The sequence below is a fragment of the Carlito syrichta genome, unplaced genomic scaffold (genome assembly GCF_000164805.1).
Source record: "Carlito syrichta isolate Samal-C Ts95f unplaced genomic scaffold, Tarsius_syrichta-2.0.1 Scaffold302566, whole genome shotgun sequence".
Classification (NCBI taxonomy): domain Eukaryota; kingdom Metazoa; phylum Chordata; class Mammalia; order Primates; family Tarsiidae; genus Carlito; species Carlito syrichta.
The window spans coordinates 194,691-209,575 of NW_007246662.1; the positions used below are offsets into that span (position 1 = coordinate 194,691).

At 42.3% G+C, this 14,885-nt stretch overlaps 1 protein-coding gene across 1 annotated transcript in view; it reads right to left on the reverse strand.

The window, feature by feature from the left end:
- Nucleotides 1-13,119: 13,119 nt before the first annotated feature.
- LOC103259203 (olfactory receptor 2Z1-like) overlaps nucleotides 13,120-14,885 on the reverse strand; it is a 6,319-nt gene continuing 4,553 nt past the window's right edge. The window contains exon 2 of the mRNA XM_008056867.2: nucleotides 13,120-14,132. Coding sequence (XP_008055058.2) covers nucleotides 13,120-14,132 — 1,013 coding nt within the window. The remainder of the gene's footprint in view (nucleotides 14,133-14,885) is intronic.

The window sequence follows — 14,885 nt, forward strand, 5'->3', positions numbered from 1 at the left end:
ACAGTGAGACTCCAACTCAAAAAAAAAAAAAAAAAAATGCTGTCATTGGAAGGAAAAGATACACTTGGGGATATTTGTAAATACCAGACCATTTCTGAAAATGTAAATAAGAAAGGGATAATTGCCTGCCTCCAAGGAGTTTAGCTGGGTGCTAAGCGAACAGGGTGATATACTTTTCACTATACCTTTTGCATTTTATGGCTTGGGCATATGTCTTTTATTTTTAAAGTTTTACAATTAAAAATAATACACATAAGTAAATTTAAAAATGGGAAATGCTTGGAAAAAAGGAGTTCTAAAATTCACTTTTGGTCCTGAAAAAAAAAAAACTTGTTATAGAAAATATTAAATTCAAGCAAACCACTACAAACCACAACCACTAAGCAAGTTCTGACGGGTAGAGTGAAGAGGGGAACATTTGCGGACACAAGTGGTCATCTGGTTAGATGTGGGATTAAATATAACTTTTCCCCTCCCTTTGAAGCTGCCTCAGGCCTCCCTCGGTCCCCCAGTTCCCATGTGGGGTGCTGATTTCCAGGGCAATGACACCTGAGCTTGAAGAAAATAATCACAGTGTGTACCATATGCAGAATGATAGGTGTTCCCACCCTTTCAACCAAGGGCACAGATGTGATGAAGGAGTGGGAATGCGAGAAAGCGGACAGGAATGCCAGGATACAGGCTGGAATTGGGTAGAGAAGGCAGGTGGGGATTCCAAAATGCGAGTGGGACTGTAGCAAGGCTGCGGGAATGCCGAAATGCAGGTGGGAATGCATGGGGGAAAGGGGAATGCAGTGGGGATGCAGGAATGAGGGTGAAAATGCCAGGGTAGGGCTGGAATGGGGTGAAGACGCGGGAACGCAGCAGCAGAGAATTCCACTACGCAGAACGAGAAACCCACAGGGCCGTGTGCGGGAATGGCGTTCCAGGAACACGGGAGGACGCCAGGCTGTGCTCTCACCTGCCAGGAAGGGCAGGAACGCGAGGCTGCAGGCCAAGAGGAGGCCGCCGGAAGCTGCGGGGTGCATGGTGGGCTGCCTATGGAGGAAAGACCGTCAGCCTGACTCTGCGGGAGGCACACCAGGCCAGGGCTCCTCCTGGGCAGCTTGGCTGCGGCCCGTGAGCCCCTTGCGCCCCAGATCCCAAGCTGCCAACCTGCCCTAAACTCATAGGTGGGGTGGGGGAATTGTGGGGGTTCTTCCCGAGGTGTGGTGAGCAAGTGGGAGAGGCCCCATCCTGGGTGAGTGGGTGGCAGAGCAGGCTGGGGAAACTGTACCTGGCACTGCACTGGGGCAAACCTGACAGGCCTCTCTCTGGAGCTAGGCCAGAAGGTGCTGCGCATGCTTGAGGGAGGGCCTCCGCGGTCCCTTTGGCATGCCCATTGGCCCCCACTTCCTGCTTTTCCCGCCCCCTCGGAGCCATGGCCAATGAGATTCCAGTGACTGAGGACCCATGTGACAGAAACAAGCATGGTGGAGTATTCCACTTTTCTGAGAACTGAGAGGACTCAGGAGCAACTGGAGTCCCTGTTTTCCTGCTTTTCTGGTGCTTATCTCCCTCCCTTAAAGACGTGCTACTATGGCTGGCCCTCCTCCCTATCTAGTCTAAACACATTTGAGAGAGGGTACCTAGTTACATAATTCTTTGAACACTCCATCCAGCCTACACTCTCGAAAGTTAGAGCCATTCTAGCACCTCATAGTATTTTCTAACATTGCCACACCTCAGAGACTGAATGCTCAGAGAAGATGGTAGCCTGTACATGTGCATCCATGTATCCTCAATCCCCAGCATGAATGCATGGGTCATGAATGCATTGCCAGTATGAAGGACCCCTTCCAACTTTGAGTGCAAGAGTGTTGGAATTCTTTCTAACTCCACATTGCTGTTTTGATGCCTTGCTTTCTCGGCAGCTTTAAAGGCCTTAATCCTTTTTGGAAGTAACATAAATGTCCATCAACGGATGAATGGATAAGGAAAATGTGGGACATGCATGCAATGGAATATTATTCAGCCTTAAAAAAGAAGGAAATCTTGTCATATGCTACAATATTAATGAACATTTATGGCATTATTCTAAGTGAAACAAACCAGTCACAAAAAGACAATATTGCATGATTCCACTTACGTGGGTATCTAAAGTAGTCAAGTTTTTTTGAAAGAAGAAGTAGAATGGTGGCCTCCAGGAGTTGGGGTTGGGGAGAAAGAGGTTTAAAAAGATAAAAATGATGATATATGAAGTGGTATGTGAAGAGGTGGCATATCACTCCACAAGGCAGAAAACATAAAATGTTTAAGGCAAATATTACAATTCACTAGGCTCTTGGTAATCTAATCTCTTGGTAAGCACTGTCCAATAGAAATAGAAAGCAAGCCAAATTTATATTTTTAAATTTTTTGGTAGCCTCATTAGGAAAAGTAAAATGAAGTAGCTGAAATTAACTTTAGTAATACATTTTATTTAATCTTATATATCCAAAATATTACCATTTCAATATGTAATCAAATAGAAAATATCAATGAAATCATTTACATTTTCTTGCTCTCTTTTTGTGCCCAATCTTGAAACTTGAATATATATTTTATACTTATAGTACATCTCAATTTAAATGTTATATTTTCATTGGAAATCTTAGATCTATATTTTGATTTCACAAAATGTATTTTTGAAAAAGGTTATTCACATACTCAGGTTATGCCAAACATACTGAATCTTCCAATAGCCAAATCAAGTATTCATTTTAAAATTAAAATTTAAGGTAGTTAAATAAAAATAAAGTTCAGTTCCTCAGTAGCACTAGCCACATGTGGTTAATGGCTACAGTGTTAGACAGTTTTGCTCTAGCTTGGTAGTAGTCTAGGGTATTCGTATGTAATAAAGAGTGGAAATACAGACATCCCCCTGGAAAGTCTATCTGTTAAGACTGGAATTAAATGACTTATTGAGACTGGAAGGGCACAGCTGGGGGAATGGAGCCACAGAGGGGTTAACATCAACCTATCTTCAACTTCCCTGCTAGATTCATCCTCATATAAGAAAATTAAGTCCTGCTTTCACCCCATCTTGGAGTCTCAGCATCACATTGACTGTGGTTGAAGAGTTTGATGGTTTGTTCCTCTTGTCCCATTGGTTGTATCTTCTCTTGGCTGTTATTGACTCACCTCTCTACTCAATTCCCCAAGAAACCTGAGAATAACCCTAAATGGGATTTTAGTGTTTATCTTTTCTGTATGTCTCTGTTTCATAGTCCTGGCTTTAACTAAGAACCTACCAGGCAATGGATGACACTAGACACAGGTCTTCAATACACAGGTGATAAAGTGGAAAACTTCCCAGTTGTTAGGTTATTAGAAAGAAACCTGAGGCGGAAGGATCGCCGGAGCCCAGCAGGTCGAGGCTGCGGTGGCCGGAAGTGGCCACTGCACTCCAGTCTGGGCGACAAAGTGAGACTGCAACTCAAAAAAAAGAAAAAAAAAGAGAAAGAAACCGTGGATTTAAACAAAACCCACAACTTTTCAAAATGGACTGCACTATGACTTGCAAAACAGATACAATGTATCAAAACATCATGTTCAACAGAGCCCATTCAAGCACAAAGTCTTTTAACAACACTTAGTTCAGACTCATATGTTTCAAGGTAAGACACCAGATCAACAGTTCTAAGAATAATAGTATTCAGATATTCCAAATATATGACTATTTACTGCTTTGGCAATTCCCTGGTTTATAAACTGATCAAAACTTGGCTATCCTTAGCGTCATTCAATCCAAGAACAATGACACTGAGTGATTCTTATTATATTAAAGGTAACATGTACACTATTCCATCCAAGGATATTTATTCCCTTTAAAATAGGACCAAGAATTTTAGTGAGCAATCTCTGTTGGTAAGCCAGGCAACGAAGCACCTGAAAAGAAGGGAGACTGTTTTCTTCACAGCTAGAAGTCCACGATGAGTTCACATCTCCAGTCCTTGTTTTTCTTTTTTAATTTTTGACTTCATCTCAAATTCTCTTAGGAGATTGGTTGAATCAGGTTAACCAAAAAAGCATGCAAACCTAAAATGTGCCCAATTTGGAACTAATTTGCATCCTCTGGATCTGGTAATTGCTGATAATCTTGGCAATAGTAATGTCATTAGTTTGGTGCTGCCAATGCTAGATTGTCGTGTGTTAAGAACTGATTAATTGAGAAGGTAGTGGTTGTTAATATAGATAAGCTGATGCTTCTCAATCAGTTCACAGAGAGTGGGTCATAAGTGAAGGGAGATTCTGAACTTCCTCCCATCTCATTGCTGGTTCTCAAACTAGGGTGTTCATTGGAATCACTTGAAGGGCTTGTTAAACAGATTTTTGGGGCCCTGCTACCAGAATATTCCTCAGTGACTCTTGGGTGGGTCCCCAGAGTCTTAATTTTTAACAAGTTTCCAGGTGATGCTGATGCTCTGGTCCAGACAACAGACATTGAGAACCACTGCCTTGGAGTGTGTGGAACCTCCAAACTAGTTGTCTCCATCTGTGAGCATATTCACAAGTTTATCTCAGTGTGCCAAACAAATGCTATACTTTTATATGCACTCCATGATGGGGGAGATGTTGACTACTGCCTGAGATTTAGAGGTCTTGACTATGTCTTGGATAAAAGAGAAAACTGGATGTAAACATGGGACTGAGGAAGTTTTGTATCTAAGTATGGAAAGGCGGGGCTATGCTTAAATATGTGTCTGAGAAAGCCTGTAAGGAATGTGAGAAGAAACATGCCTTTTATCATAATAGGAGAATGGGAATGGATAAAGGAGGAAAAGTGAGTGAGGTAAGTTGAAAGTTTAGTGAAAAGAAGTTTTAAAGGAGATTCCTGTCTTGGCCTGGTGGCTCATGCCTGTAATGCCAGCACTTTGAGAGGCTGAGGTAGGAGGATTGCTTGAGCCCAGGAGTTCAAGTCCAGCCTGGGCAACATCGTGAGTCCTCATCTCTACAAAACAACAAAAAAAAATTAGCTGGGTGTGGTGGTGTATGCCCATAGTCCCAGCTACTCAGTAGGCTGATATGGGAGGATTGCTTAAACCCAGGAGGCTAAAGCTATGGTGAACTGTGATCATGCCATTGCACTCCAGCCTGGGCAACAGAGTGAAACCCCAGTTTTTAAAAAAGAGATTTCTTTTTTCTGTATGCTATATTCCTATAAAGCAGAAGGCAAATCTTCTGTACTAGTTTCTATTGCTGTGTGAAAGTTGTCACAAATTTAGTGGCTTAAAACAACACACATTTATTCTCTCATAGTCTCCATGGATTGGGAACTCTAGTATGAGTTAGTTGGATATTCTGCTTAGGGTCTCACTAGGGTAAAATCAAAGTGTGGACCAGAGCTGCAATCTCATCCGAGGGTCCAAGACCTTTTCCAAGCTAATTCCAAGCTAAGGTTGTTGACAGAATTCATTTCCTTGTTAGGACTGAGGTCTCTGTTTTCTTGCGGCTGATGGTTAGGAGTTGCTCTCAGCTCCTAGAGACTACCCTGATATCCTAGCTATGCAGTCTTCTCAAATCTGCCAGCTACTTATTTGGGAATAGCAGGAAATTTTCTCTCTTGTCTGCTATGACAAAGTCTCATACAATGTCACATAATTATGGCGGTGACTATCCCATGACCTTGCTCAAATAACAAAACCTGAACAAGGTATTAACTACATCTCATCCAGTTCACAGGGCCTGTCCATATTCAAGCAGAAGGTATTATACAAGGTGTGTACATACACGAGGATACAGGAATTGTGGAGCCATCTTCTACAGGGAGCTAGGAGATGGTGGAGTTGAAAGGTTTGAGCAGGTTGGCAGTGGGTCAAAATGGCCAGTAAAATGTGAGAGAAAACTAAGTAGAGAAGTCTAGAATGCCCATGAATCAATGTTAAATTACTTGAAGCTACATACCATGGCTATTTAATGTTCTAGCCCAGAGGGCTCTGTGGCTTTTCTCCAGTGGAACGCAGTAATCAGAGGGAAGGTTAGTACATTGTTTGTAGATCTCTTAATAAAGTTTCTTTGCTTTTCTCCCAAGTTTTGTTCTACATGGAAATATTTTTCAAATGCCAAGTCAAGACCCATGAGAAGTCTGAGAAATCTATTGAATATTTTCAGATCATCATTTTTTTTGTTAATAAGAGAGAGAACATAACAGAAGAGCATACATATAAAGGGTAAAGTTCATTTTGTGCAATTTTTTTTTGAGTTGGAGTCTCACTCTGTCACTCAGACTGGAGTGCAGTGGCCATCCCCGGCCACTGCAGCCTCGACCTGCTGGGCTCCAGTGATCCTTCCGCCTTAGCCTTCTGAGTAGCTGGAACTACAGGCGCACACTACCACGCCCAGTTAATTTTTTGATTTATTGTAGGGATGAGATCTCACCAAGTTGCCCAGGCGAATCTCGAACCCGCGGGCTCAGGCAATCCACTCACCTCAGCCTCACAAGGTCATTTTGTGCAATTTTTATTTGGGCTAAATATATGTATACAGATATATAGACACAAATAAATGAACACAAGCATATATGGTATATGTATCTATACACACACACATACATACACATATATGTACATGTATACGAATGAAACATACACCCACTCATATAGGTTTCCTGGCTTACAAGGTAAAGTGTATTTACTATGGACTGGTTAGAAAAATTTGAAAAACACTGCTCTGTGAGATAGAACATATGCTAGGTCTTCACCACCGGCCAGCTGAACATATAAGATTGAGTGTACAATAGAATTGTATATATCTAATAACTTATGAGTCAAAGAATGAATGATACACACACACACACACACACGCCCCACGCACACATGCACACAGTAAGGGCATAATCAGAAAACCAGTATCCTTAGTAGAGAGCCATCAGGTTTGGAATGCATGACTTTGTGTTGCTCTCTCGATGTGAGACTGCACTACAGCCCATGATCACAACTCTAAAAGAGCAACCCTGTGTTAATGGGAAGTGTTGTTAAAACACTCTTTAACAGCTCATCTTTTTGTAAGTAAGATTCAACACATCCCTGCCCACAGAGAGGGAAAGAAATAAAAAGGGTTCTGAGAGTTTTCCTGCTTGAGACCTACTTAAGAGATTTGAAGTCACGTAGACAGTCTAAGGAGTTCTAAAACCCTCTTGAAATCAGTCTCAATTCTTCCTGGGCCTTCTTGAGGGATCCTGATTTTTTTGGTTTAAAACTACTTCTTTTGAAGAGTAAGAAGAACTCCCAGGTTTAGCATTCTGGGATTTGCTGAATAAGACTATTACCCTGAGAACTTAAAAGGAGGAGCTATTCTGAGTATTTATCCAAATGAATTAAAATCAAAATGCCCATGTTTACTGCAGCATTATTCACAATAGCCAATATGTGGAAGCAGCTTAAAAGTTGACCAATATGTAAAGATTAGATAATAAGCCCAAGATGTCAGCAAGCTGGCAGGCTAGGAAGTCTCAGATCTGCTCTTCCCTACAAAAAGTTCAACTAGCAACTGTCCACAGACCAGAGAATCTTTTTGAAAACCCCAACACTTGGAAACAGGCCTGAGTCACCTACATGGTTTGCAAGACTGAACGAAAATGGAATTAGGATGATAAGAAGAATGATCTTCTTTTGGTCTACCTGTGACATCCCTCCCTCTCACTCAAGTTGGCATGATGTCAGATGGGGAGGATTTCTCTGGGCCCACAGTTTCTAAAGGAGGAAGAGAGAACTAGAGGCAGTTATCCAGCTTCCCTGGCACTCTGAGACACATCCCAAGAAGCTCACTCTGGTCTTACCTTGTGGGGAACACTGTGTGTGGTTAACAGCACAGTTAGACTGCCCAGGGCCAGGTAGAAAAAAGGAGGCAGAAGTCATAGTGACCAGTGAACAGATCTTGGTGGTTTTTTTGTTTTCTTGTCAACTGTGGCATCAAATCAAATATACCAGTCAACTCCATAGCCCACCCACAAAGTTGACCTGATAAGAAGCATGGTGGGAAGTTCAATCCAGCTTGAGTCCCTCAAGGGCTAGTTTCCACTTCCAACTTCAGAGCTCACACAAATGATCCCAACACCTGTTTCAGAGAAGCATAGGAACTAGACCTGCCACCCAAGAATTCAAGCAGTGATTCCAGTCAGTCAAAAATCCTGCCCAATGACCTCCCTCCCAGGTGGGGAGTAGGTGTCTCCATCTAATATGAAGAAATATAGGGGCTAGACTTGGCTGACTAGAGAAGTCAAGTAGTGGCTCCAGTGAGCCCAAAGCCTGTCCAATGACCCTGCCCAGACAGGGAGATGCTCACCTTTGTGCATTCTGTAGAAGTGTGGGAGCTAGACTTGCTTGATAAGAGAGGTGAAACAACAACCCAATTCAACTAATAGCTCACCCCACAGCTCCACTCAAACCAGGAGGCGATTCTCAATCATGCATTTCCTTTTTTTCCAATTTTTATTTTAGATTCAGAGAGTAAACATGCATGTTCATTACATGAGCATATTGTATAGTGGTGGGATTAGGTCTCAGGTGGCCCAGTCTCCAGATAGTGAACATTGTGCTCAATAGATAATTTCTGAAGTTTACTTCCACGTCATACCTCTCCCCTCATTGGTGTCCCTAGAAAAGTGCCATATCCACAAATCAATAAATGTGATCCACCACATAAACAAGTAAAAATAAAAACCATATGATCATATCAATAGATGCAGAAAAGATGTTCAACAAAATCCAACATCCCTTCATGATAAAAATCCTCAACAAACTAGGCATTGAAGAAACATATCTCAAAATAATGAGCCATACACAACAAATCCACAACCAACATCATACTTAACCAGAAGTTAAAAACATTCCCCCTGAGAACAGGAACAAGACACGGATGTTCTTACCATTCTTATTCAACATCATACTGGAAGTCCTGGCAAGAGCAATCCAGCAAGACAAAGAAATAAAAGGCATCCAAATCAGCAAAAAGGAAGTCAAACTATCCCTGTTCATAGATGACATGATTGTATATCTACAAAACCCTAAAGACTCCTCCAAGAAGCTTTTAGAATTGATGAATGAATAGCTTCAACAAAACCCCAGGATACAAAATCAAAGTCCAAAAATCTATAGCATTCCTATACATAGCACTCAAGCTGAGAACCAAATCAAGAGCTCAATTTCCTTCTCACTAGTCAATCATGCATTTCTAAGGACCTCACAGAGACTCTGGGTAACGAAGCATAGCTTGCATCCCTGCCCAACTGCAGATCCCAAATAAAAAAACTTTCCAGTTAGGGAATATTCTCTGTGGTGAGCCTGATATATATGGAAGTCATTGCAGTAGCCAGGCGGCACCTCTGCCTGGGTACTGGGTAAGCCTCTAATTGGGCTTTCAGTCCTATGAGGAGATGGATTTAATGAAAGAACTAAGGGTAGGAAGGAATGGGGACATGTGAAGAGTCAAGTCAGAATTCCTGCCCAGAGCAAAGGCAGCAGTTCAGCCATCTAGAGAAGTCAAAACAAACAAGCTCTGCCTGCCTAAGGTCATCACACTGTGGTCCACTGGCTAGAGTTTTCCTAGCCAGCATAATTGGGAAATATACGTTTTTTCTCAATTTTAAAATTGAAAGTTTATTTTTTCAAATTTCCTTATTTTTAAACTGATATATAAAATTGTATGTATTTATTACATGCAACATTATGTTTTGAAGTATGAATACACTGTAAAATGGTTACATTGAGCAAACGAACAAAGGCATTACCTCTGTATAGTTATCATTTTTGTGGTGAGAACACTTAACATCCACTGTCTTAGAATTTTCCAAGAATACAATATATCATCAGTAAGGAAATAGTAATATATTCTTTGTTCCAGGCAATATCTGCTCAGTTGAATTTGGGGTATAAAGAAAAAGGTGAAAGGTGAAAAAGGATATTACAAGATAACTTGCCTCCTCTACCACAGGAGGGAAGGAGCAGACATTATCTCCTACTTGTCAATTTTTGGAGCTTGCGCCTCTGTTTCATGAGTGGAAGTTGCAATCATGAATAGTTGCAAATTATGGCTTTCTTTATTTGGCTAAGTGTTCCAGAGTTAAAGGATGTGTAAGATCATGCTGACCATGCATGGGTTGGAGGACTGTGATGGTGAAGGGGATCATGCTGACCATGCATGGGGTGGAGGACTGCGATGGTGAAGAATATATTACTATTTCCTTACTGATGATATATTGTATTCTTGGAAAATTCTAAGACAGTGGATGTTAAGTGTTCTCACCACAAAAATGATAACTATACAGAGGTAATGCCTTTGTTCGTTTGCTCAATGTAACCATTTTACAGTGTATTCATACTTCAAAACATAATGTTGCATGTAATAAATACATACAATTTTATATATCAGTTTAAAAATAAGGAAATTTGAAAAAATAAACTTTCAATTTTAAAATTGAGAAAAAACATATGTTTCCCAATTATGCTGGCTAGGAAAACTCTGGCCAGTGGACCACAGTGTGATGACCTCGGGCAGGCAGAGCATGATCTTACACATGTTGAAGCATGATTCTCTGGAATCAGATGGTGGGAAGGTGCTTATAAGATCTTGGCCTTCACATAATCCTTTGGAATATAACTCTAGCTCCCCGACATGAAAGGAAGAGTTTGAGTGAGAATGCTCCATGACATGTGGTCTTCTCAAGTTTTAACAAGAATCAGCTTAGAGAAAATTAATTAAGCAAAAGAGATGTATTGGATTTTAAGGATGAATTTCTGAAGACTTTTAGGGACATCCTATGATAACTGAAAGTGACTTTGGCATCTCTTTTTGACAATTGCTTTATGTAAGCAAAGACTTGAGAAGATAAAAGTATGGTCTAGCTTGGAGGCACAAGATTGTGTTCAGGGACTGTCCCTTCTTCCCTTCTTCTTCCATTTCTCTGCCTGCCTGCCTTCCCTCCATCTTTTCCCTGTCTCCTCTTCTTTGATATTTATTGAGATGCTATAATGGGCCAGATGCAGTGCTACACCCCATGGGATATTTGTGAACAAAGTAACACAGAATCCTTGCTTTCATGGGACTTACAGTCCTCTGAGGATATATATTAAACTGAAAATCTAAAGATAGGAAGGAAATGGGGATATGTGCAAAGGGACCTAATTTAGTTTGGGTTGTCAAGGAAGCCTTCCTTGAAGAGATGATATCTGATATGAGGAAGAAAGGATGTGCAGGAGGCAACCAAGCACAGAAGAGCAAGCAGCATCCCAGGCAGAGGAATAATTTTGGCAATGACTTGGAAGAGGGGAGGAGCAGGAGGAAAGAAATAAGGAGGAGAGGGAAAGGGCCAAGGAGCTTGGACTCCGCAGTTTTTTGTAGGCAGTGACAAAGATGACTTGCTTTATCCCAAGAGCAGTCATGCAATAATTCTTCAATAATTAATAAATGCCAACTATGTGGCAAGTGCAGGAGCCAAATCAGCCGCCCTCATGGAGTTTACTTTGAAGTGGGAGAAGACAGACAGTGAGCATGTAAGTAAATAAGTATGCCACATGTTAGATGGTAACACATGGTAAGAGCAATGGGGATTGCTAAGGAATTCAAGGCGGACTTTAAGGGATATGGTTGGTGTGTGTATTTGGATTTGTGTTTAGAGACTGCTTTGACTACATCTTGAAAAACAAGTTGTGGATGTATATGTGTGCTGGGGCAAAAATGGAGACAGGGAGGTCTGTTCCCGCATCATCCAGGTAAGGGATGACTGCATTTTTGGACCACAGTGGTTGTGGCAGTGATTACCCAGGGGTTACTTGTGGAAGAATAAGGCAGGTTTTGGTAGGAATTTTACATGGATATTGATGAAAACCTATTCACCTCGTGTGGCATTCACTTGGCTACTAACTCTGGAAGAGGTGAGATGATGACTTTGTTTCCTGGCATGGTGAATTTGAGAGGCCTTTGAAGCATCCAGTACTGAGTATCAAGGTGAAGTTGTATCTGTGGTGAGGAACTTGGAAGAAACATCTGAGTGATGTAAATATGTATGGTGGACTTTGGTGTCAGGTGGTTACTGAAGCCATGGCCATGCATGGGATTGACTTGAGGGACTGTGGGCTGAGAAGAGAAGGGTCTAGCACCAGGTTTTGAGAACTTTCATTATCTAATGAAAAGGAGTGAACTAGAAGTCAGAGGAAAACTGGGAACATGGTATTATTGCCAAGGGAAGAAAAATTTTCAAGAAAGAACAGCTATAAAAAAGACCAACACTCCTGTGATTAGGTAAGAAAATGTTCTTTGGATTTAACTTCTTATCCAGGACATTTATTGATTGACTTCATGTACAAGACACTCTGCTAGGAGCTGAGATGACAGCATTAAATAGGAAACCTGTGCACTCCTGGATCACACATGCTAATGGAGAAATAGAAACAACAAACACACAAATAAGACCAGAGGAAGATGGAGGGGTGGGAAACCCATTGTGAGCAGGGCAATCAGTGCAGGTGTCTCTGACATGATCTAATTTGAGCAGTTCCTAAATAAAGTGATTAAGAAACTAATGTGAAAATGTGAGGGAATGCCCCCAGGCCTTGGGAACTTTGCATTGAAGGACCGTGAGATAGGACTGTGCTTAGAAGTTCTGAACAACAGCAAGGGGTCTAATGTGCCTAGAGAAGGGTGAAGGAGAAGAGAATCCTGGTAAGAGAGCCAGGGATCAAGGACTTTGTGGGCTCTTTGACTCTTACCAGGGTGAGAAGGGAAGCCTATAGACATTCAGTGACACAGATGCTGAGTTAATGCTGTGTTGCATGAGGGATGACTGAAGAAGAAGCCTGGCTAAAGTTTGTTGAGGGGGGAGGTGGGGGGAAACGAGGAGTGAACTTGATCTGGACAACTCTTTGAAGAAAGAGGAGGGTGGTAGCTGAGGAGGATATGGTGAGTGGTGACCCTTCCACTTCTCTCCACATGGATTTGGGACTAGACTTCTTGTCCCACAAGGGAATCCTAGAACAGGACCCTAAAGCCATAGACACATGCTAGCTATGGAAGACCTTCTTAAATATAATTGTCTGTCTGTCTTCTGCCCCAGTGCTGAACTAAGAGCTCAGGCATTTGTCTCCTACCCCTCTCTCCTGACACCTAAGCATTCCTACTGACTCCACACTTTCCTGTTACCTTCTTTATTGCCCCTGCCACTTCTTTGTTTCTGAGGCTGTAGATGACAGGGTTAAGCAAGGGCGTGAGAACAGTGTAGAAGACAGATACTACATCGTCCTGTCCAGGAGAGTGGTAGGATGCAGGTAACATGTAAGTGTAGACGAGGGGTCCATAGAAAAGGTTGACAACTGTCAAGTGGGAGGAGCAGGTGGCCAGGGCCTTCCGACGTCCCTCCACAGAGTGCATCTGGAGTACAGCAGCCAGGATGAGGACATAAGAGGTAGTGATGAAGGCGATGGGCACCAAGAGGACCACCACACCTGTCACAAAGAGCACCTGCTCGTAGACCTCTGTGTCTGCACAAGCCAGCATCAGCAGAGAGGGCACTTCACAGAAGAAGTGGGCGATCTTTCGTGAGCCACAGTATGGGAACTGCAGGGTCAGTGAGGTCTGGATGGAGGCATTGAGGGATCCTCCCAACCAGGAGGCCATGACCATGAGCAGGCAGACCTGGTGGCTCATGAGTACAGGGTAGCGCAGAGGGTTACAGATGGCCACATAGCGGTCATAGGCCATAAGCGCCAGTAGAATACACTCCGCAGCTCCCAGGAACATGAAGAAAAACATTTGTGCCCCACAACCCCCAAAAGAGATGCCCGTCCAGCCAAAAAGGAAGGCTACTATCATCTTGGGGACTGTGACTGAAGTAAAGAAGATGTCCAGGAAGGACAGCTGGCTGAGGAGGAAGTACATGGGTGTGTGGAGCCGGGTATCAGCCCAGGTCAGGAGGACCATGGCAGCATTGCCGGCTATGGCGAGAATGTAGACCAATACCACCATGCTGAAGAGGAACACGTGCATGGGACTTTCATTAAAAAGGCTGGTGAGGACAAAGCCCATGGTAGAGGAGTGGTTCCAGGGCCCCCTGCTTGCCTTCTGCCGAGCCTCACTATGGGGAGGAAAGTGAATCAGCTCAATCAAAGTCTCAAAAACACCTAATCAGAGACAGAGAGAGAGTGTGATGTGTGAAGATGGCAGAAGGGCAACAACCAAGAAGGTTGGTGAAAGAGGAGCAGAAGTTCTTTGTAATGTTCCTGCAAATTTTTGTAGGGTCAGCATTATTTCACAATCAAAAGTTATTACAAAAAGCATGATGTGCAGCCAAAGCAGTGCTCAAAAGGAAACTTATAAACAAAATGAGTATGTTAGCAAAGAGGAAAAACTAAAAATCAGTGGTCTAAGTTTCCATCTCAAGAACGTAGAAAAGGAACAACATCACATTACAACACCTTCCATTGTGTAAAAAGAAATGCATGCTTAACAATGTTCTCAATACTTAAGCAAACAAATATGTGCACAGGGGAAAAAAGAAACAACCAAACAAAAAACAGTTATTCTCAAGCCTAACCCGAGGACCACATCCACAAATACATGACTTATGTGGTTTAAGATTCTTATTTACTGAATAGGTTCTTCTCTCCCCAGTGGTTATTGGTGGAATCTTTGTCAAAGATGAGTTGGTTAAGAAATTGAAGTTTTGCTTCCAGAATCTCTATCCTGTTTGATTGGTCCATATGCCTGTTCTTATGCCAATACCAGGTTGTTTTGATCATTGTAGCCTTATAATAGAGTTTAAAGCCTGGAAGTGTGATACCTCCTGCTCTGTTTCTTTTGCTAAGGATCGTCTTGACTATTCTTTTTTTTTTTTTTTGAGTTGGAGTCTCACTGTTGCCCAGACCGGAGTGCAG